Source organism: Canis lupus, chromosome 6 (genome assembly GCF_048164855.1).
Source record: "Canis lupus baileyi chromosome 6, mCanLup2.hap1, whole genome shotgun sequence".
NCBI lineage: Eukaryota > Metazoa > Chordata > Mammalia > Carnivora > Canidae > Canis > Canis lupus.
Genome location: NC_132843.1, coordinates 47,854,000 through 47,878,288, shown reverse-complemented (window position 1 = coordinate 47,878,288; position 24,289 = coordinate 47,854,000). Strand labels below are relative to the sequence as shown.

At 41.1% G+C, this 24,289-nt stretch overlaps 1 protein-coding gene across 5 annotated transcripts in view; it reads right to left on the bottom strand.

Annotated features, from left to right (window-relative positions):
• Nucleotides 1-24,289, bottom strand: part of PLD5 (phospholipase D family member 5) — a 409,798-nt gene that overhangs the window by 185,207 nt on the left and 200,302 nt on the right. For 4 of the 5 annotated variants that reach the window (XM_072830387.1, XM_072830384.1, XM_072830385.1 and 1 more), the window contains exon 3: nucleotides 22,176-22,344. The exons of the other annotated variant lie outside the window; for it this stretch is intronic. In XM_072830387.1, the coding sequence (XP_072686488.1) occupies nucleotides 22,176-22,344 (169 nt within the window). The remainder of the gene's footprint in view (nucleotides 1-22,175; nucleotides 22,345-24,289) is intronic. 5 annotated transcript variants of the gene reach the window in all.

Here is a 24,289-nt window from a genome sequence, read left to right as displayed (position 1 = left end):
AACAACCCCTGCTGAGCCCTGCACCAGGCAGGGACAGAGCAGCTCCCACAAGTGCTAACACCTGAGAATCAGCACAACAGGCCCCTCCCCCAGAAGACCAGCTGGACGGACCAGTTCCAAGGGAAGTCAAGGGACTTAAAGTATACAGAATCAGAAGATACTCCCCCTTTTTTTTTGTTTTTGTTTTTTTGTTTTCTTTTTGATTTGTTTGCTTCCCCCACCCTTTTTTTCCCTTTCTTTCTTTTTCTTCTTTTTTTTCTTTTTTTCTTCCTTTTTTTTTTCTCTTTCTCTTTTCTTTCCTTCTTTCTCTCCTCTCTTTTTCTCCTTTTCCCAATACAACTTGCTTTTTGGCCACTCTGCAATGAGCAAAATGAATAGAAGGAAAACCTCACCTCAAAAGAAAGAATCAGAAACAGTCCTCTCTCCCACAGAGTTACAAAATCTCGATTACAATTCAATGTCAGAAGCACTATTATACAGCTACTGGTGGCTCTAGAAAAAAGCATAAAGGACTCAAGAGACTTCATGACTGCAGAATTTAGAGCTAATCAGGCAGAAATTAAAAATCAATTGAATGAGATGCAATCCAAACTAGAAGTCCTAACGACGAGGGTGAACGAGGTGGAAGAACGAGTGAGTGACATAGAAGACAAGTTGATAGCAAAGAGGGAAACTGAGGAAAAAAGAGACAAACAATTAAAGGACCATGAAGATAGATTAAGGGAAATAAACGACAGCCTGAGGAAGAAAAACTTACGTTTAACTGGTGTTCCCGAGGGCACCGAAAGGGCCAGAGGGCCAGAATATGTTTTTGAACAAATTCTAGCTGAAAACTTTCCCAATCTGGGAAGGGAAACAGGCATTCAGATCCAGGAAATAGAGAGATCCCCCCCTAAAATCAATAAAAACCGTTCAACACCTCAACATTTAATAGTGAAGCTTGCAAATTCCAAAGATAAAGAGAAGATCCTTAAAGCAGCAAGAGACAAGAAATCCCTGACTTTTATGGGAAGGAGTATTAGGGTAACAGCAGACCTCTCCACAGAGACCTGGCAGGCCAGAAAGGGCTGGCAGGATATATTCAGGGTCCTAAATGAGAAGAACATGCAACCAAGAATCCTTTATCCAGCAAGGCTCTCATTCAAAATGGAAGGAGAGATAAAGAGCTTCCAAGACAGGCAGTAACTGAAAGAATATGTGACCTCCAAACCAGCTCTGCAAGAAATTTTAAGGGGGACTCTTAAAATTCCCCTTTAAGAAGAAGTTCAGTGGAACAATCCACAAAAACAAGGACTGAATAGATATCATGGTGACACTAAACTCATATCTCTCAATAGTAACTCTGAACGTGAACGGGCTTAATGACCCCATGAAAAGGCGCAGGGTTTCAGACTGGATAAAAAAGCAGGACCCATCTATTTGCTGTCTACAAGAGACTCATTTTAGACAGAAGGACACCTACAGCCTGAAAATAAAAGCTTGGAGAACAATTTACCATTCGAATGGTCCTCAAAAGAAAGCAGGGGTAGCCATCCTTATATCAGATAAACTAAAATTTACCCCGAAGACTGTAGTGAGAGATGAAGAGGGACACTATATCATACTTAAAGGATCTATCCAACAAGAGGACTTAACAATCCTCAATATATATGCCCAAAATGTGGGAGCTGCCAAATATTTAAACCAATTAATAACCAAAGTGAAGAAATACTTAGATAATAATACACTTATACTTGGTGACTTCAATCTAGCTCTTTCTATACTCGATAGGTCTTCTAAGCACAACATCTCCAAAGAAACGAGAGCTTTAAATGATACACTGGACCAGATGGATTTCACAGATATCTACAGAACTTTACATCCAAACTCAACTGAATACACATTCTTCTCAAGTGCACATGGAACTTTCTCCAGAATAGACCACATACTGGGTCACAAATCGGGTCTGAACTGATACCAAAAGATTGGGATCGTCCCCTGCATATTCTCAGACCATAATGCCTTCAAATTAGAACTAAATCACAACAAGAAGTTTGGAAGGACCTCAAACACGTGGAAGTTAAGGACCATCCTGCTAAAAGATGAAAGGGTCAACCAGGAAATTAAGGAAGAATTAAAAAGATTCATGGAAACTAATGAGAATGAAGATACAACTGTTCAAAATCTTTGGGATGCAGCAAAAGCAGTCCTAAGGGGTAAATACATCGCAATACAAGCATCCATTCAAAAACTGGAAAGAACTCAAATACAAAAGCTAACCTTACACATAAAGGAGCTAGAGAAAAAAACAGCAGATAGATCCTACACCCAGGAGAAGACGAGAGTTAATAAAGATTCGAGCAGAACTCAATGAAATCTGTTGAACTGTGGAACAGATCAACAGAACCAGGAGTTGGTTCTTTGAAAGAATTAATAAGATAGATAAGCCATTAGCCAGCCTTATTAAAAAGAAGAGAGAGAAGACTCAAATTAATAAAATCATGAATGAGAAAGGAGAGATCACTACCAACACCAAGGAAATACAAACGATTTTAAAAACATATTATGAACAGCTATACGCCAATAAATTAGGCAATCTAGGAGAAATGGACGCATTCCTGGAAAGCCACAAACTACCAAAACTGGAAAAGGAAGAAATAGAAAACATGAACAGGCCAATAACCAGGGAGGAAATTGAAGCAGTCATCAAAAACCTCCCAAGACACAAGAGTCCAGGGCCAGATGGCTTCCCAGGGGAATTCTATCAAACGTTTAAAGAAGAAATCATACCTATTCTCCTAAAGCTGTTTGGAAAGATAGAAAGAGATGGAGTACTTCCAAATTCGTTCTATGAGGCCAGCATCACCTTAATTCCAAAAGCAGAAAAAGACCCCACCAAAAAGGAGAATTACAGACCAATATCCCTGATGAACATGGATGCAAAAATTCTCAACAAGATACTAGCCAATAGGATCCAACAACACATTAAGAAAATTATTCATCACCACCAAGTAGGATTTATTCCCGGGACACAAGGCTGGTTCAGCATTCGTAAAACAATCAATGTGATTCATCATATCAGCAAGAGAAAAACCAAGAACCATATGATCCTCTCATTGGATGCAGAGAAAGCATTTGACAAAATACAGCATCCATTTCTGACCAAAACTCTTCAGAGTGTAGGGATAAAGGGAACATTACTCAACATCTTAAAAGCCATCTACGAAAAGCCCACAGCAAATATCATTCTCAATGGGGAAGCACTGGGAGCCTTTCCCCTAAGATCAGGAACAAGACAGGGATGTCCACTTTCACCACTACTATTCAACATAGTACTGGAAGTCCTAGCCTCAGCAATCAGACAACAAAAAGACATTAAAGGCATTCAAATTGGCAAAGAAGAAGTCAAACTCTCCCTCTTCACAGATGACATGATACTCTACATAGAAAACCCAAAAGCCTCCACCCAAAGATTGCTAGAAATCATACAACAATTTGGTAGCGTGGCAGGATACAAAATCAATGCCCAGAAATCAGTGGCATTTCTATACACTAACAATGAGACTGAAGAAAGAGAAATTAAGGAGTCAATCCCATTTACAATTGCACCCAAAAGCATAAGATACCTAGGAATAAACCTAACCAAAGATGTAAAGGATCTATACCCTCAAAACTATAGAACACTTCTGAAAGAAATTGAGGAAGACACAAAGAGATGGAAAAATATTCCATGCTCATGGATTGGCAGAATGAATATTGTGAAAATGTCAATGTTACCCAGGGCAATATACATGTTAAATGCAATCCCTATCAAAATACCATGGACTTTCTTCAGAGAGTTAGAACAAATTATTTAAAGATTTGTGTGGAATCAGAAAAGACCCTGAATAGCCAGGGGAATTTTAAAAAAGAAAACCATATCTGGGGGCATCACAATGCCAGATTTCAGGTTGTACTACAAAGCTGTGGTCATCAAGACAGTGTGATACTGGCACAAAAACAGACACATAGGTCAATGGAACAGAATAGAGAATCCAGAAGTGGACCCTCAACTTTATGGTCAACTAATATTCGATAAAGGAGGAAAGACTATCCACTGGAAGAAAGACAGTCTCTTCAATAAATGGTGCTGGGAAAATTGGACATCCACATGCAGAAGAATGAAACTAGACCACTCTCTTGCACCAGACACAAAGATAAACTCAAAATGGATGAAAGATCTAAATGTGAGACAAGATTCCATCAAAATCCTAGAGAAGAATACAGGCAACACCCTTTTTGAACTCAGCCACAGTAACTTCTTGCAAGATACATCCACGAAGGCAAAAGAAACAAAAGCAAAAATGAACTATTGGGACTTCATCAAGATAAGAAGCTTTTGCACAGCAAAGGATACAGTCAACAAAACTAAAAGACAACCTACAGAATGGGAGAAGATATTTGCAAATGACGTATCAGATGAAGGGCTAGTTTCCAAGATCTATAAAGAACTTATTAAACTCAACACCAAAGAAACAAACAATCCAATCATGAAATGGGCAAAAGACATGAAGAGAAATCTCACAGAGGAAGACATAGACATGGCCAACATGCACATGAGAAAATGCTCTGCATCACTTGCCATCAGGGAAATACAAATCAAAACCACAATGAGATACCACCTCACACCAGTGAGAATGGGGAAAATTAACAAGGCAGGAAACCACAAATGTTGGAGAGGATGTGGAGAAAAGGGAACCCTCTTACACTGTTGGTGGGAATGTGAACTGGTGCAGCCACTCTGGAAAACTGTGTGGAGGTTCCTCAAAGAGTTAAAAATAGACCTGCCCTACGACCCAGCAATTGCACTGTTGGGGATTTACACCAAAGATACAGATGCAATGAAAGCCGGGACACCTGCACCCCGATGTTTATAGCAGCAATGGCCACAATAGCCAAGCTGTGGAAGGAGCCTCGGTGTCCATCGAAAGATGAATGGATAAAGAAGATGTGGTTTATGTATACAATGAAATATTACTCAGCTATTAGAAATGACAAATACCCACCATTTGCTTCAACGTGGATGGAACTGGAGGGTATTATGCTGAGTGAAGTAAGTCAATCGGAGAAGGACAAACATTATATGTTCTCATTCATTTGGGGAATATAAATAATAGTGAAAGGGAATATAAGGGAAGGGAGAAGAAATGTGTGGGAAATATCAGAAAGGGAGACAGAACGTAAAGACTGCTAACTCTGGGAAACGAACTAGGGGTGGTAGAAGGGGAGGAGGGCGGGGGGTGGGAGTGAATGGGTGACGGGCACTGGGGGTTATTCTGTATGTTGGTAAATTGAACACCAATAAAAAATAAATTAAAAAAAAAAGAAAACACACACACACAAAACATAACACAAAGTCACAGTAATCATACCAATATGGTCAAGGCACAGGAACAGATAAATAGATAAGAGAACTTAACAGAGAATCCAGAAATGAAGCACATATGATTATATGAATAACAAATGTGCTATTTTAATTCAGTCTGAAAAAGAGAAAGTGGTTTAATTTGGCACAAGTAAATGGACCGCCGTTATACCACATAGAAAAATATGTTTCAGGCAAAATAAAAACATACTCATATTGGGGCACCTGGGGGGCTAAGTCAGATAAGCACCCAAGCTCCTGGTTGTAGCTCAGCTCATGATCTTAGGTTGTGAGACTGAGTGAGCCCTGCTTCCAGCTCCACACTCAGTGAAGAATCCTCTTGGGATTCTCTCTCTCCCTCTGCCCCTCCTTCCATTCACTTGTGCTCTCTCTCTCTCTCTCTCTCTCTCTAAAATGAATAAATAAATCTTAAAAAAAAAACACAGGGGTACCTGGGTGGTTCAGTTGGTTAAGCATCTGCCTTTGCCTCCAGTAATGATCCCAATGTCTTGGGATCCAATCTCACATCAGGCTCCCTGCTCAGTGGGGAGTCTGCTTCTCCTTCTCCGTCTGCCCCTGCCCCCTACTCATGCACGTTTGTGTGCTCTCTCTCAAATAAAATTTAAAGATCTTAAAAAAAAAAGTAACAAAACAAAAACAAAAAACATACCAATACTTTTAAGAAAATCTATTAAAGTATAGGTATGTACAGCCTTAGAGTAGGGACAACTTTAACCAAGCTATCTGAGGCTAAATAATGGTCCCCAGAAATGTCAGGTACTAATCTGGAGCCTGTAATTTTACCTTATTTGGAAATAGCATATTTGCAGATATGACCAAATTAAAGATCTTGAGATGAGATTTTCCTGGATTATTTGAGTGGGCCCTAAATACAATCAATGTACTTGTAGGAGAAGCAGAGGGGATTAGACCCTCCTGGACACACCCAGAGGAGGTGGCCACATGAAAACAAAGCAGAGGTATTTTGGATGCTAGCCTTGAAGACCAGAGTGACACAACAGCCAGCCCAGGGACAGTGGCATCTGCCACACACTCGAATGCACACATGTGCATTCTCATCCAGTAGTGGTGGCTGCTGGAGTCTCTGGAGGGAGCACTGCTCTGGTGACACCTAGTTCTTAGTCTAGGGAAATAGAGTTCAGACTTCCAACCTCCAGAGGTAGGAGAGAGTAAATTTCTGTTGTTTTCTGTCTGTGGTACTTTGTTGCAGTGGCCACAAAACCAATATACAAGTCAGCTATGTAAAAGCAATAAAAGACGTAATTACAAAAGTTAAAAAATTATATTGCAAAAGATATCCCAAACTAAATGAGAAACAGTAAAATTCTAGAATAAATATTTGCTATGCAGATGAGAAGGGAAGTGTTAATAGCTGTACTCTTTAAAAATATATTAAAAATTAATAAGAAAAGGTCAAACATCCAATCAAATCTGGACAAAGTATGGCTGGCAGACACAAAGAGATGCTTCACGTGTCAAGGGAAGTGCAAAGCAAAGCAATGCAGAGATTTCTCTTTGTACTCAGGATACTGGAAAAAATTTATGAGTGGTAACTTTTACTCCTGTTGGCTATTTGGGGAAAGGGTACTCTGACATTGCTGCATTCCACTCAGGAATCCCATACCTAGAATATATCCCGAAGTAACATAAACACCAAAATGTGTGTGTGTGACTTTGTGTCTTAGGTACGCTGTTACCCTACTCATGCACATACGTGTACACATGTCTATATGTGTGCACATAAAGTTTAAATTGAATACAGCCCAGGAGGAGGTACAGGCTTAGGGACAGTGTGGCAGGGGTACTTATAACTCAGCCTAAGCCACATAGGGCAAGTTCCCCAAAGGAAGAGAAAAAAGAAAAACTGTTCCAGGCAGAGACCTGTGGCCTGAGAGCGAAGTAGGAGGCTCTTGTAAGCCTTGATGGAATTTGGACTTTGTTCAGAAAGCTCTGTGGATCTCTGAAGGATTTTACATAGGCAAGGACATAATTGAATTTCTGCTCTAAAAGAAAATTCTGAGGTGCCGGGGTGGCTCAGTCAGCTCAGGTGGCTCTTGGTGTCAGCTCAGGTCATGATCTCAGGGTTGGGAGATTGAGCCCCACATCTGGCCGAGTACTGGGCATAGAGCCTTCTTGAATATGCTATTCTTCTGCCCCTGACTCTTGTGCATGTGCACGCTCTCTCTCTAACATAAATAAACCTTTAAAAAATAAATTGAAAAAATAAAATTCTGACTACAAATTGGAGAAGGACTGGTACAGGGCAGGGCTGGAGGCTGAATGAACAATCAGGTCGGCATGTGGTCCAGTGGGAGGTAATGTGGCCTGGGACAGAGTGGCAATCAGAAACATGGAAAGATCTCAGGCATTTATGAGAGAGCGTAGTGATGAACTCTATGGCTAGGATTGGGCTTGAGAGAGATAGTGGAGCCAGGAAAGGTGGCTTGAGGCCCAGCAGCTCTCTGGATGTCTGTGGAATGTAGAATTCCTTACCCAAAGGGAGAAGATGGTGGACTACACATCAGTTCACAAATGTCCTGAGGTCATGGATCAGTTAAAGCTTTGGGAAGACAGCCAGTGTCACTGGTCCAGCAACTTAGCAGAGAACACCTGCTTTGTGGGCAATGAGCAACAAGATCACTCACCCAACACCAATGAAGAGTATCTGCTATGTAAGCTTCAGGCTGCCAGTCCATTCATTAATCCAGGTTCCATCCCATTAAGGGGCTTAATTATTCTGAACGGTTACTCATCAAGCCTTGCCTAATGATGGTTATCACAATTATGCACCCCATGCGTAGGAACACAGCCACCCCTGTCAGGGGCACATAGATGAAGATAGATGAATAAGCACATTCTGCCAATAATGGGCCAGGAAATAGCAGGGAATTAATATTAGGAGCAGCAGGTCTATAACAGGGACCTGGGCAGCTGGATTCCTATGGTAGCTGGAAAGTACCTTTGGGGTGGCTCCAGGATCCCCTCTAGCTGCAAAGGGCAGGTAGACAACGTCACCTTGGCAGCGTGGTCAGCCATGGCTGGAAGAGTGTGGACAGCACAGCTCGTCAGCATCCTCTGCTGCAGAAAAGGAGGATGTGACGGGCAAGGGAGGGACACGTGACATAGGCCTCACACTCCAGCTCTTCCACAATTACTTGTTCTGAGTGGTCAGCAGGCCCCACACTACAAGGAGGCTGAATTCCTTCTGATCCTCACTCCTGACGATCTCAGCTCCCCCAGGACATAACCACGAGGGTGCCCAAGTCTTAAGAAAGCAGCTCAGCCTCCTTAGCCCTCTGCCCCCACTTCCGAGAACTGATCCCAAGTGAATGAGCAATAAGACAATGTTTTGCACAAAGATATTCACTGTAGCACGATTTATTCAGAAAAAGAAAAATCAAAAAATAGGCTAAATGTCCAACAATTGAGTTACATAAATTTAATCTGGTGCATCCACTACACTGGATATTATGCAGCCAATTTAAAATAATGTTCAAAATGTTAAAATAATGAAAAGGTGCTTATAGTGTAATGCTACGCTCAAAATTAAGATACAAATTTCTTTGTATAATATGAGCATACGTAATTCCTCATAAAATATCAAACTTAGAAAAGGTTTTATTGATGGTCATATGGATGATCATGTTCTTTCTAATCATTTCTCTGTAGTTTCTAAATTTTCTATAGTGAGAAGCCATTACTATTACAATGAAAAAAAATCCAAGAAAGTTGCGAAAACATAAATTGGCCATAGGGAAACAGGAAGTGTAGCAAGAAGGTCTAGAGAGAAAACAATCAAGCAATTAGGTAAGCAAAACTAAGACAAGACAATTTTAAAGAAAAATCATTATTTAATTCAAATAATTGGGAAGCATATCTTTGGGCTCATGATTTATTCATGCCTATATGATTGGATTTAAAAAGAATCAAAGAGGTTAAACTCTTGCTAATCATAGTGCTTATGAGTTTATATCAGAATGATGATTTCCCTTGGAAATATATTGGAAAGCAAGCAAGAGCATAATTAGGATCGCTCAACAGATGGGGAAATAGAAGCACGATGAAGCAGCAGAAATTTAGCAGGAAAGAACAGCACTGAGGGAGAACCAGAAGCCACAGGAGCCAGAGAGCTTACTGAGCCACCAAGAGCCAAGGACAGCCTTCCCAGCCTGCTCACTGCTGGTTCCTGTTGCTGCTCTACCACTCAGCATTCTCTGCATCCATTTCTTCATTTCCTCCACTAAACATTGAGTTCCACGGTGGGTAGGGATTGTTGCTTATTTGATTTTGCATCCTCAGCAAACAGCACAGTACCTTGCTAAAAATTTGTGCAACAAAGGCACATGCACAATCATTTCATAGCCACATTTCCAATGCAAGAATGCTAATTTAGAAGCTTCTGCTGAGTGTTGATTTTGTGGAGCATGGAAGAGATACTATTTTACAAGATTTTACACCCTTTCCATCAGGTTACGCTATTTTCATACTGAGACTGCACACCGGGAGCTTGACTGAAATAATATTTAGCCTAGAGATGTGAGGGCTGAAGAAGGGTCTATGGTTTCAAATCCCAAAGCAATCAGTGGGCTCCATTCCCTTCCTGGCTACATACTAGACAATAACCTACAGTAATAAACACGACACATGCCCCAGAGTCCAGGAAGATGTGGAATATTCCAGTAGAGGTTACCACCTTGTTATATCATCAATGAGAGAATAACTGGGACAAACAGGGCTAAACTGAAACTAGTAAAATTGGGGTGACAGACCAGATGGGAAGGGAACAGTGTGGCCCTGTGGTGAAATCTATAAGAATCAAACACTTTATTAGACTGGGGTGGTTTTAAGCAGTGGTACTCAATCCTGGCTACCAAGTCATCTTTTTTTTTTTTAAGATTTTTATTTATTTATACATGAGAGACAGAGAGAGAGAGAGAGACAGAGAGAGAGAGAGAGAGAGAGAGAGAGAGGCAGAGACACAGGCAGAGGGAGAAGCAGGCTCCATGCAGGGAGCCTGATGTGGGACTTGATCCCTGGTCTTCAGGATTAGGCCCTGGGCGGAAGGCGGTGCTAAACCACTGAGCCACCCAGGCTGCCCCCAAGTCATCTGTTTTAAAAGAATCAAAGCCTGAGCCCATCTCCAAGATACTCTAACTTAAGTGTTCTGGGGTAGCCTGGGCATCAGTATATTCCAGAAACTCCCCTGGTGATTTTGACAAGTAGTCATGGTCGAACACTGCTCTAGTGGGAGCAGAGGGTGAGAATCTACCTGAAAATATGCACATTTCTCTTTCTTGTTTCTTCATCTAAACCATGAAGAACAATGTGAATTAGTATCCTGAACCTCCTTTAATGGAAATTGAGAACTTGATGGACAGCTTAAAGTTATTCCTGCTCTCAGATTACATAGAAAGCAAGTGTCCACTAAATAAATTTGAAACTAAGTGTCCTGCTCCAGAAAAACAAAAATAAAAATGAAAACAGCAAATCTCTTTTATGAGCTCCATTATCTGTTATTTTATAAACATCATCTAAATCAGATTTACAAAGCCATCAAATGAGACTGGCATTATTATACCCATTTTATAGATGAGTTAATTGAGGATCAGGTGGGTTATGACATTTGCCCAATGTGGCCACAACTACTAAACTACCTGTCATGTCAGACATGTTCGATGCCAAACCCTGTGATCTTCCCACTAGAGTATATGCCTCCTTTAAAAATTATTTTTTAAGACTTAATTAAATTAATTAATTAATTAATTAATTAATTTATTTATTCATTCATGAGAAGCACAGAGAGAGGCAGAGACATAGGCAGAGGGAGAAGTAGGTTCCTCTTGGAGAGCCTGATGCAGGACTCGATCCCCAGATCCAGGGATCACGCCCTGAGCCGAAGGCAGATGCTCAACCTCCGAGCCACCCAGGTATCCCTAGAGTATGTGCCTCCTGAAGAAAGCTGCTCGATTGCCTTTTCTATAAAACCAAACTCTGAGAACTGAAAATAAACAACATAATAAATTCTAAACTGTGCCAAATAACAGATCATTAGTATGCATCCTAATTTTGTTTTAATTAATTTATTCATGTTTTTTTTCCTTATATCCCTGTAAAAAAAATACAAACCAGACAATAGGAAGGTGGCTATAATACAGTAGAAATGTATGCAAGCCCCGTGATCCACTTCAAAACAAAGGATGAAATCTGTTTTTCAGGTTGTAACAGAATATTCCATTTTCTCTGGCTGTTTCACACCAACCTACTAATTAATAACCTCTTAATTACAATAGGCTCAAAGAATTTCAATTATTTAAAGAATCCAGTTTCCACCAACCATGCTCATCTCCTTTTAGGCAAAATGAAAAGCAAGAACAGTTGGGATTTTATTTTTCCTAGATTACAAAAAAATGCAGCAAAAAAAAATTCTAGTTAAATATTATGATGAGACTGCAAAATTACTGGGTACTTTTCTCAGACTTTTACATGGGAATGACACTGGCAAAAATAGGATTCTCCTGGTTCCAGAGACCCCCCATATGTTCCAAAGTGGATGCTGACTGTCTACACAATGAATGAATGAATGAATGAATGAAGTCTCCTTCAATACTTTAGGAAGGAATAGACTCACTTTGGGAAAGAAGGGGTGAGAAAGAAAGGAAGAATGGAAAAGATGGTGGATACTGGACCGCACAGAGCCATAGCTGACACTTCCAGACAGCAGGCTTCCCAGGAGGGCTTGACTCATACAGTGATTCTAATAGAAAATGTTAATAATGCTATTTATGAACCAGTCGTGAACATAGCTATGAAACAAATGAGACAATGAAAATGTTTCTAAGTTCGGTAAAACAAAAGCCCTTGTCGGTTGCTTTTCCTACATTTACAGTCAGTTAGGAAAAATATTGCTAGTAAGGAATGAGTGGGCTACAGGATGGACCAAATACCTGAGTCATACTAGTATGCAGCAGCCTGGCACATGACAGCAGAGTATGTCCCACCAACGTCAAGGTGAGATCTCTCAATGTTGCCTGGGTGTAGGGGTCTTCAATTTAAAACCAAAACAAAGAGCAGAAAAAACAACCAATTGACCAATCAACAAAAATCAGAAGTGGCTATAGGTTTGAGAAGACCACATTACTTCCTTTGGATTCAAGATTCAAGATGTCAGTTGTCCAGAAATACGTGTGTGTACAGGCACGCACACAGGCGTACATGAGCAGATGGGTGAAAGCAAGATCCTGTGTGGGTGTGTGTTTGTGTAAGGATTTGTACTTAATAAACGAAAGTTACAATTGTATATATAAAGATAATTTGCATAATCCTTCTTATCTACCCAGAGCCTCACATTTTTAGAAACTGTATTTCTCTTTTAATCTGACATGCTAACAACCATCCCCGTTTCTAGCAGAGCGTAAAGCACATAATGAGAACTCATTATTTGTTAGTAAAATTAAACTGATTTGAACTAGAGTTGCAGTGCGCACATAAGTAACATTCATGATCATAACAAACACTTATATAATAAAATGGCCAAACACTGTTCTATACGCTTCACATACACTGACTAGTGTGATCTATACAACAACCTATGAGGTGACCCTGTTGTTGCTAATGAGGAAATCGAGGACTACAGAGTTCAGCATCTCACTCCAAGTCTCAGGGCTGATAAGCAGATAAAAAAGGAACCTGAGTCACCCCCTCTCCCTCCTCACTCACTTCTGCAGTCTGCCTACCACTTACCATGTAGAGAAAGGATCCTGGCTTTTACTCCCCAAAACTACACTTGGCTTTCTGAAATTTCAATTGTATTACTTACTAAATTGAGCGAATACCATTAACATTTAAAATAATAATTTTTCAAACTTAATTGTGATGTACTATCAATTGGCAATCATGACTCATGGTAGACAAGTAACTGATCTCATATAAATGCATCTAGAAGATTCAGTTGTTGCAGCTCATTAATTATTTCATTTGGTTTCTGATAGAGAATTCACAGAGAAGAGGGGTTTTTTTTGCCCAACAAATTAGGTAGCTCTGAAATCATCAAATCACATTTCCTGGCTTTTCCTGAACAGTCTTGATTTCATAAATCCCCATCTTTTTGTACCATAAATTAGCAATCATGTTTTCCTAGAAATTTCAGTATTTCAGGGTCTAAACTCATCATCTGGACAGAAAGGAACAAAAATCCGTTGCCCAACCATGTTGATTACATTTTAAAATATAGTTACCATGGAACCATAGAGCTCACCAGCCCTTGACATGGCTTTCATACAGAGGAAAGTTACTGATCAGTTTCTTTTCATACATACAGAAGGAAACAAACACAATACTAGTGCAAGGTAAAAAAGATAAGATGAGTTTTTCAGGATAGGAATTAAAACAGCAACCTCCTTGGAACTACAGATTAAAAATACATTTTTAATGATGGTGTCTGTTAATATACACACATACAAGTCTGGCATTCATCATTCTGTGGATAATGACAATCACTCACTGTTATGAAATTGCTTCTCTACCCCCCTCTTTCTCCACTCTTCTTGCTCCCCAGCCCCTAGTGCATGAAATTGGGGCTGGGCCGGGACATAGAGGAGTGGTAGGAATCCCCTCCCTCACATGCTTCCTGACCCTTGATGGCCAAGGGCATATACGTTGGTACAAGAGGTTCAAGAGCCCTGTTAACTCCCTAGTTCATGCACTACAGGTGCCCCATCCCCTGGGCAGGGGATTTGGGCTCCATTACCTCCCTGAGGGGCCATTATGGTCAGCCCCACCCCTGGGGGCCATTTCCCCGCTAACCACCCCCTAGCCCAAGGAAGGGTGAGGGGGAAGGGCTGTCAGTTATATTAAGGTGGTTGTTGTTGTTTTAAACAAAATGGAGAAGCATAAATAAATAAAAGGGTTTATCTCAAAAAAAAAAAAAAAAAAAGAAAGAAAAGAAAGAAAGAAAGAAATTGCTTCTCATCCAAATCATGTGCCATAATGATCTGTGTCTTTTCCTGCCAAGCTAGGGCCTGCCTGCCACTGACTGACCATTCCTCAGTGCATTTTGCATATGGTTGTATTATAATAAGTAGATGGGCCAAATTTCAGTTATGGTTCCTGTTTATCTACGTGTCATTTATGGTTTTCAGGTAGGACTCTGTTGGTTTAGAAGTAAATACCATGTTTGGCTATTTTACTCCTCAAAATAAAACTTTCTTTTAAAATATATATCAATGGAAAATAAGCTGTGAACCTGGGCCAATTTTCACTATACTGGAACATCTAAATTAAAACAAATTTAAATTTACTCACTTGCATTATTAGAATATGAAAGTTTTTCTTAGCATTTTTTTGAGTGTCATAAGCCAATCAAGGACTATATTCCACTATCCATAAAGTCTTGATAAAAATAAAAGCAACCTCATAGGTCCAAAGATTGGCCACCCAAACTCTGAAATGATTCTTTGGGGGGCCAATATTAAATAGCTGTATTTAGGACACTGCATTTTCTACTGCCAATACAGGGATTATGAAGTACAATGTTATTTCCTTTCCTTGTGCACATATCCCATATTCACATATCAAGAATGTCCTGTTATTGGGACGCCTGGGTGGCTCAGTTGGTTAAGTGTCTGCCTTTGGCTAGGTCATGATCCCAGCTTTCTGGGATTGAGCCCTACACTCAGGCTCCCTTCTCAGTGGGGAGCCTGCTTCTTGCACTCTCTCTGCTGCTCCCCCTGCTTATGCTTGCTCTTTGTGTCTCTCTGTCTCTCTCTGTCTCTCTCTCTGTCTCTGTCTCTCTCGGTCAAATAAATAATAAAATTTAAAAAAGAAATAATGCCTCATTATTTACTATAGCAGCTCAACTTTAAAAACTGCCACAGAATTTGCTACAAATTTGGGTCATTCACTGTTTTGTGTAGAACAATGCTAAATATTGGATCCAGGGTCTTGAGTCTCCTGTTGCTTTTGAAAGATAAGATCAGATACAATTTAAATCAAACAGGCTTTCAGCCAGTACCTTCTCTTTTTAGGAATGGTAAAACTCAGTGGCCTGGAAACAACAGAATCCGGGGTACTTACATTGCACCTGAAGAGAAAAAGTGGTCAGTAAGGACTCAGTTTTCTTGTACCATTCCTGACCTCGGCACAATTACCCTCCCCTGGCAGGACGGGAGGGGAGCACAGAAGAGAACCAGCTATTTCAAAATAATCTTTTGGGATGCCTGGGTGGCTCAGTGGTTGAGCATCTGCCTTCGGCTCAGGGCGTGATCCCACGGTCCCCGGGATCGAGTCCCACGTCAGGTTCCCTGCATGGAGCCTGTTTCTCCCTCTGCCTATGTCTCTGCCTGCCTCTCTCTCTCTGTGTCTCTCATGAATGAATAAATAAAATCTTAAAAACAAAATAATCTTTAAAAGCCCAAGACACGGGGCACTTAGACAATTTTCCTGGGTCCCTTTGTGAATACTGCTCTAGAGGTTGAGGATTGTCTGAGAGAAGATGCAAAATGGAGCCCATCAGGCACTAAGCACCATTTCTATTCCATAGGCTTGCTGCTTTCTCTTTTCTTTTACATATTTTTTTTCTTTTAAGATTTTCCTATTCATCTTATGCTTTCACGTTCAATTCTGCTAGGAGGTCAGCTCCCTGAAGGAAGGGATTCTGAATCTGTCTACTAGTGTACCCTATGTACCCTATACCCTCAACAGGCCTGCAATAGGAACCTCAGCAATATTTGATGGCTTGCTTGAGAGAGTCAAAAGAGATTACGTGAAACACTCTGAAAGCATGAATTCCTTGCAAATATGTTATTAATAATCTAAGAACTGCCCTTTCATTTGTACTGTTTGTCTCAAAGCTGGATGCTTGGGTTGACTCGCCAGCACACAGATCTGTCTGCAGACTCGTGTTTCCTGGTGTGGCTTGAAAGTTCTAGGAAGTCTGGTGCCCACATAAAATGCTAGCAATTCTGTGGGACAGAGGAACACAAGGCAAACATCCTAATTTGTATCACCTTGGTTTTTGTTGTTTTTCCACTTGCTTTTTTTAAAAGATTGAAGTAGAGTTGATATATTAGTTTCAAGTGTACTACATGGTGATTCCACATCCTAACATTATGCAGTGCTCCCCACCATGGTAAAGGTAGGACCATCTATTACCACAGGACACAATTATTACAATGTTACTGACTATATTCCCTATGCTGTACCTTATATGCCCAGGATGTTTTTATTTTCTAACTGCAAATCTGTCCCTCTTAATCCCTTTCACCTATTTTGCCCATCCCCCCACCTTAAAGATCACAGTCCGAATCTGGTGTTCGACCAGTGGACACTGAATGCATGGGACTTCCCAGCATCATCAGTTGGCCACTAATGGACCAGACCTGAGGAAGAGGACAACATTCACTACCTTGCTGAGGGTGAAACCCCCCAAATGGTACCGTAAGCCTCCCTGGTTCTTACTGATCCCCATTCTCCACAGGGTGTGGTACTCAGGGGCCAGAACAGGCAGGGGGTGCAGAGCTGTTCCCCAGATCATTCTCATGGCCTGCTTGAAACCACTTAATATGCACAGCAGGTAAAGCCCCTCTCTCCTTATGTCTGCCCACGCAGAGCCCTCCTTGCGAGGACACAGGAAAAGCCATTCAGCATTTTGCAGAAACCAAGCCTTTTAAACTGCGAGGCACCTGGTGTTGTTAGTGATCAAGAGGCAGCAAAGAGGCATCTCTTTGGCAGGAGCACTAGGACTCCACAAGGAGACATCAATTCTTTTTGTGTTTGTTTGTTTGTTTGTTTTGAGGAGACATCAGTTCTAACTGAGGTTTCCTCCTAAACAGGTGCTGTGTGAGTTCAATAACACCCACGTTATTGGCAGTAAATTGAAAAATCCCATCCTTGCCAGGAGACCAGTTGTTGGGAGTGACCTGAACTAAGCTTCCAAGTGTAATCTTTCCATGTGAGTAATGCCCACCTTAGTTCCCTCTGACATCATGCGACCGACAAATATTCTCTCCTTGACCAAACTCCAGCCACGCTTCTCTGAGCCCTCTTCTCCACCAGGCTCAGCCTCATAAAAACTGCAGACTCTAAGCACAAATTATTTCATCCCTACTGCCCAGCTTCCTCCTCTCTTCCCTCTCTAAAAGGCTTGAACAAAAAACAGTTTCAAGAGCTCAAGGCCACATCCTTAGGATGACGCTGGCCCCCTTAATGTGTCTACTTCAGAAAGCTCAATATTACCAAAAGAATTTACTGTTTGTTCCAGTCAACACCTGATGAGGGGACCCCTATCTCCCTCTCCCTCGACTCTATGGGACGATAGAAATCTAACTTTGATAAGCACCAGTTAGCAAACCCCAGATGGGTTTCTCGTGGACCTCTTTCTCCACTTTTTATAAACTTCTACTTCCTTGATCCTGTTTTAAGCCCCTGCTCTGTCCTACCCACCCACTCATTTGTTCTCCCTGCAAAATGCTCCATCATCCCTGTACAAATCTGAGTTGAGTTCAGTTCACCTGGATTCTCTTCCCTATTGTAGAAATACATTATTGATTTAAATCTGCCCTTAGAACTTAAACTGGTGTCTGGCTTTGTTTTTGTTTGACACAATCCATTCAACAGCTATTCAGCAATTATATACTGAGCAGCTAGTATGTGCCCAGTACCACATTTGGCACTGTTATTCAAAACAGACCCAGAACCTCATTCATGCTCTGTGAGTGGTACTGAATACTGGCCATGAGCTATGACACAGCCTTTCTGTGACTCATCTTCTACCCTATAGTGTGAACACCTAAGGAAGGTTTACTGGGCTAATGGAACAAGAGGGCAGAAGGAGGTAATTCAGAACTTTTCAAATGTCTCGAAGCATATGAAAGAGCTGGAGATTTTGTTGAAATGGAGATCCTGATTCAGGTAGGGCTGGGGTGGGTCCTGAGATTCTGCATTTCTTATAAGCTCCCAGTAAATAAAGATGCTTCTGGTCCCCACACCAAACTTTGAATAGCATGAGTTTAGCTTACAACAAGGATTAGGATGAATGTTCAGGTTAAAAGCAAGGAAAGACCAGAGGTCCTCAGGTGGCTTCTGAGAATCATGTCCATCTTACACCAGCCATTCAAGGACTCTATGGTACCTATAAAGCCATGTGCGTGCCCCTGTTCCACTGATTTGAACCACCACACACCAGTCAGTCCCCAGCACTGGCCAAAACTACTACGTGCTCCGCTTCCTCCTGCCTCAGCCCCAGAATCACCTTGAATCCTGCAAATGGATTTAATGGGCAGCTCTGGGGAATGCTGTAGGTTCCGTGGGGCTCCAAGTCCAATTAACTCCCAGTCTGGACTGAATACAGAAATCCTGGAAGCCAACCAGGATTGAGGGCAAGGTCAGAGAGAAATAGTAGCTACTGGGAAAAATAAAGACAGTTAGCAAAGATCATTGAACGATCTTTCATTCTGCGGGCACAGCATATCGGAAGAGTTCAATTAGGTCATCAAGCCCAAGAGCAAATGCAAATCTTCCCATTGTATGTTTGATACACCCAGCTCTTCAGGGGTGCCCATGAAGTGAAACAGACCTGTTGACAGCCTGGGGCTCACACAGCATGGACACTCACTATGGTCTGGGTCCCAGGTTACAGCATGGCTCTCCAAGTCAAACTAAATAGTTCCTGTTCAATTCAGTGGCTATGACCTGGTCTTGTCCAGCATTAAGGAAAGACAATTTGAACTATCTCTTCCTCACACCATCAAACCTGCTACAGTAAATTGTTTCCAAAGTTTGCTGCCAATAATCTCCCATCCCTGAATGGGCATGCTTCTCCTGGAATCTCTTGTCTCTCTCCTGGATGTGGGCGGTTGACCTTGTGACTTGCTTTGACTAACAGAATGTGGCCAAAGTAATGTTCTAGGAGCTCCCAGAAATTTAGAAGCCTTACAGTTTTCACTTTTGCCCTCTTGGGATCCAGCTGCCCAATAAGAAGCCTGGATTAGATTACTGAGTGTAGAGTGTCCACTTGGGGAGAATGAGACCTGGCTAGACCCCAGGCAGTCCAGTCCCAGCTACTGTTCCAGCTAAACACAACTGCATGCGTGATCCCAGCCAGCACTATTGGAGCAAAAAGCTGTGCAGCCTATTCACGGAATCACAGGAAATAATACTTAATAAGTTTTCCTTATTAAGTTTTCCTTATTCCTCGATCCAGATCTGATGCAGATAATTGAAATAAAAACAAATGCAGCAAAACCATAAAACATATGGCACTGTCTTTGGGACTGGGTGGTGCGGACGCTGGAATCTCATTCCCACTCAAGGCTGGAGGAACAGTAAAGAAATTGCCTCTGGAGCCTCAAAGAAGTAACAGCAGGATATTTGGCAACACTACCACCTGCCTCAAAGTCAAAAACAGAAGGGGTGACTAATGGGTTTGTGGACATGGCTAAGGAGATTATTCAGGCAGGTTATCAAAGCATTAGTGGTAAATGGTAAGAAGCACTTTTCATGTAGAATTTTGAGAAAATGTAGAGAATTTAAAAGAATCTTTCAATTAAGCAATATAGTCTCAAAGTCAAAAATGGCCTCAGGGTAAAGATGAAATGACAGACATGGCAGAAAGAAAGATCGTTTGTCAAATCACTGACAGTGGCAGCAGTTCACGGGTCCCCTCAGCCAAATGAAGAGCTCCGGTAGCTTTACAGATCAGACTCTGAGGCATCTTAACTCAGAGTCTAAAGTCCAAAGTAGAGAAGACCCACTGCCAGATGTTTGTGGGTCAAGGTTTTTGCTGTCAGAGTGGTTTATTATTGGATACATATTAAGCCTACAAGAGTTAAAAGAATTGTATCAATTTGGTCTAAAAAAAGGACAGAGATGGTTTAAAATGAACAGAGGTCTCTGGGGCCTCAGCTTCTATCAGCACGAAGCCAACTAAGAAAGTCAGAAGCAAATGCAGGCTATTTCTTATGGAGAAGAAAGAATAACACTGAGGGAGGCAAAAAACTTCTAAGAGAACCACAGATTAGGAAAGCACTCCCAGGGAGCAGAACTAGATCCTTGCCCAGCAGCATTCTCTGTTTCCTGAGGTCAGAAGCCTGGTGGCATGTGCTGGGCTGGATTTCAAAACTGCTATGGACTCAGGACTCGTCTGTGCTCTCCACTCCCCACCCCGTTCTTTAAACAAATTTTCTATTGTAATTATCTTACCCTGCCTCCCCATTATATGTTGGGAGTATGTATTGGGAGGCATAGAATTTGTCTTTTAGTTCACAAGTTTCTAAATAAAGAGAAACCCACATGAGGAGCCTGGTCTCGATCCAGATCTGATGCAGATGAGGAGATTCTGGACTTAAAGGCTTTGCTGTCATTAGAGGAATGTTTGCCGGGGTGCAGAGTACATTTCATATGTGGAAGAGATATGGATTGCTATGGCCAGAGTGGACTGTGGTATATAACTTCCAAAGATACTTGCCATCAATCCTCCTTATTCCTGTATAGATGCTACTCTTTCCATCTTGGACTGTGACTTGCTTGACCAATAGAATAGGGTGGAAGTAGCAGGGATTCCAGAGCCCATCTTAAAAGGACTCAGAAGTTTTGCTTTTGGCCTTTTATGATATAACCACCCTGTAAAGTGCTCAGGCTAGTTTACTGAATGATGAGAGACATATACAGTGAGGGGCCGAAGAGGCCCCCAGACATTCCAGCCATCCTAGGTAAGAGGCTGGAAATGTGAGGAACATCATCTTGGATTCTCCAGCCCCGGGGAGCCACTCCTAACAACAATGCGTGAATCAGAGACAAGTTCTCTCTGCTAAAGCCTACCCAGAATCATGACTAAATAAGTGATTATTATTTTTGATACCACTAAGTTTGGAATGATATATGCAGCAACAAATATCTGACCTACCTGCATAAACAGGAGAGATAGAAAACTTCAGAACACAATTAGTAAATTTATTCAGTTCTTCTTCAGATGGCCTTTATGGGTTGTGTTCGTTTGTTTTTACCTATGTTCTGATACCCTTTGACTTTAAAATAGTACAATTGAATAAAAGATTTCAGAACACCGATGAGGTGGTGATTTTAGAATTAATGCCAGCACATTTTATATATACTGACAAAACTGATTTTATCCTCAACCCAGATAAGACAGGTAAGTGCAGGTCAGTGGTCATATCCTTGGGTAGAAAAGCCTGGGCAGCTCAGCACTATCATGATCGTACCAGTACAGAACAACAACAGCAACAAATAAAACAAAAAGCCACTAAAGATGACCAGAATCACTTTCTCATCTCCAGGAAATTTCATTCAGAAATTATTTAGATCATTTCATCAGGTTTCTAAGGGCTGTTCTTATAATTAGCACATTCCTCTCTCCTAGTCACTCAACTAGGATAGAGCCAAGACTATATAACTATACTGGGAAGTTTGATTCCACTATTTAAAAAAAGCTGGCTCTGGGTCCACAAGGCGAATTATGACACCAATTGACCAAATAAATGCTCCAGCAAGCAGGCACTATAGTTCACACTATAACCATGCAGGTTGAGCAAAGCAGAATTCACACAGATACCGTGGTGTGAATGGCGCCCCTCAAAGTGGTCCAAATCAGCAACGCCATATAGAACGCCTATCATATGCATGGACAAAACATGAGTTTTCCCTTGAAAATCTGACATTCTGGTAGGAGCTGAGTGACATATGAATGTAATGATGTACATGTCCTATGGGTGGAGGTAGACTAAAATCATCACACACACACACAGAGGATGCAGCTTACCTGACATGCTGATGGGTGACTGTGGTTGAGATCCCAATGGGAAGACACTATGTCAACAGACTTTTTGGCCATGTTCAGTAAGTTCATCCAGCCTTGGAAAAGTGATAAGTGAAATGGTGCATTTTCTGAATAGTTAAGGCCTTCAGGAATATTTTCCACCAGGGCAATTCTTAGAAAAGATTTTGAAAAACAAACAAACAAAATCTAGTCAAATTTGAAGCCACAAATCTTTATACATGCATACAGAGACATCTGGAACATACTTTTTACTCTTCTCAAATATATATGTTCTTCATTATTTACATTTTTCCAAAAGCCTCTTAACATTTCCCCCTCTACTAACCTTCCCAGTTTGGAGAATTTATATTCTCTGTTTTTCCTCAGTTTTTGCTATTTCAGAAAGTCATGGTGAGTGTCCCTAATGTCCAGTTTCAACCTAGCCTTGAAAGTAAAATTCAGAGCATCCTACACAAGTATCTTCCTCTAGCAATTCATTCCTTTTTTCCTACAGCATTGTGATTCTTATATACAATAGAACTTCCGTGAGCTATTTAGGCTATAAATTACATGTTGCATACTTCCGGTTTCTAATACAATGTTGGGCGTATATAAAACTAATTTAGAAACTGAAATATTAGGAGTTTTGTTACTACTAGAAAATAAAAATGATATGTACTATTATTATTGCTTAACATCTACTGGTGCTTCCTAGCCAAAAGCATAAAATTGTATGAGGAAATATTTAAAACCTGCCTGTTGCAGTGTTTTAGTAAAGTTGGAGATAAGGAATGGATAAAAAGAGTAGCAATAATCAAACCTTAAATAAAATACTACAAAAGTATCCCAATAAATGTGCTTTGTCTTTTGATCCTTCCTCATATACTGACAACGCATACACTGCCCCTGGCTCAGCTCAGTATGGTGGTGAAGACTGTGTGGCTTTCACTCCTGAGTTAGCCAGGGGACACATAAAGTTTTAATAAAGGAATGAGCTATTTTTTTTCCCAGTTTCAGAAAGGTAAGTTTATCTGCATCTCTTGATGGAAAACTGCATACCTGTAAGTGCTTCCAGAACAGAGATCCATTTCATTTACGGTTATTCCTTCTCAGTGCTGGATACACAATTAGGGCTAAAGAAATACCTACAGAATGAATTTCAGCTTTCAACATGGAATCTAGCACTCCTCAGTAAAACTGTTAACTGTTTCTCCTAATGAGACTTGTTCCATTTAGGGATTTTAAAAACAAAAGCAACAGTCTAAGTAAAATGTCCTTGTGCATTTGATGACTATCACAGCCAGAATGGGTTTGAGTGTGTGAATGGGAGACATCCACAATTTGAGGATCCAATCACCCCATTGCCATTTGCAATCAAATTTAATGTTTGCTGAGCCCTGATAAGCATAGGACGGGCAGCATGGAAATGACTGTGACAAATCTCCCTAGTCCTCTGGAATTTACAATCTTGAGAGACAGCCCATCTCATACATAATAATTCAAATAGGAAATAGACTCTACAAAATGGTGAAGCAGGAGTAAGGAGTTTAATTAGATGGATTATGTATCATCTGAAGTACCACTGGTGCATGGGCAGGAAGGAGAATTTAATTCTGGTTAAGGTTGGGGGGCATATGGAGGAGGTAGGACTTGAAATGAGTCTATGGGTGAGCTGGAAGAGATAGGAGTTCTAGGTAGAGGAAGGAGCCTGTCAAAAAGTGTCCTTGGGTATTTGTGAGGTGATCCCAGGATAGTGAGGTGGGAGTGACAGGAGCTGGCCTTGGCAGAGAGGGCGGACAGCCCCAATAGAGACCACACTGTATGCCACTGAAAGGAGAAAAAGGAGACCTGGAGATGACACGTCGGTAGAAAGTGATGTGGGCAGCTGCACTAGCTTGGGAAGGAAAACGAGAAGTCTGAATTCAGTCAACGGGAATAAAAAGAGGCATGCAAGCAATGCTGTTGTAGAAACCAAATCTGAAAAGGTTTACTATTTGATGGACTTGAGAAGAAGGTGAAGGACATACAGGCAGGAGTCAAGGATGATTGAGATTTTCCTGCAGGGTCAACACATCATCTCTTAAGAGGGTGATTATAACCATCTCCCACAGTCTCCT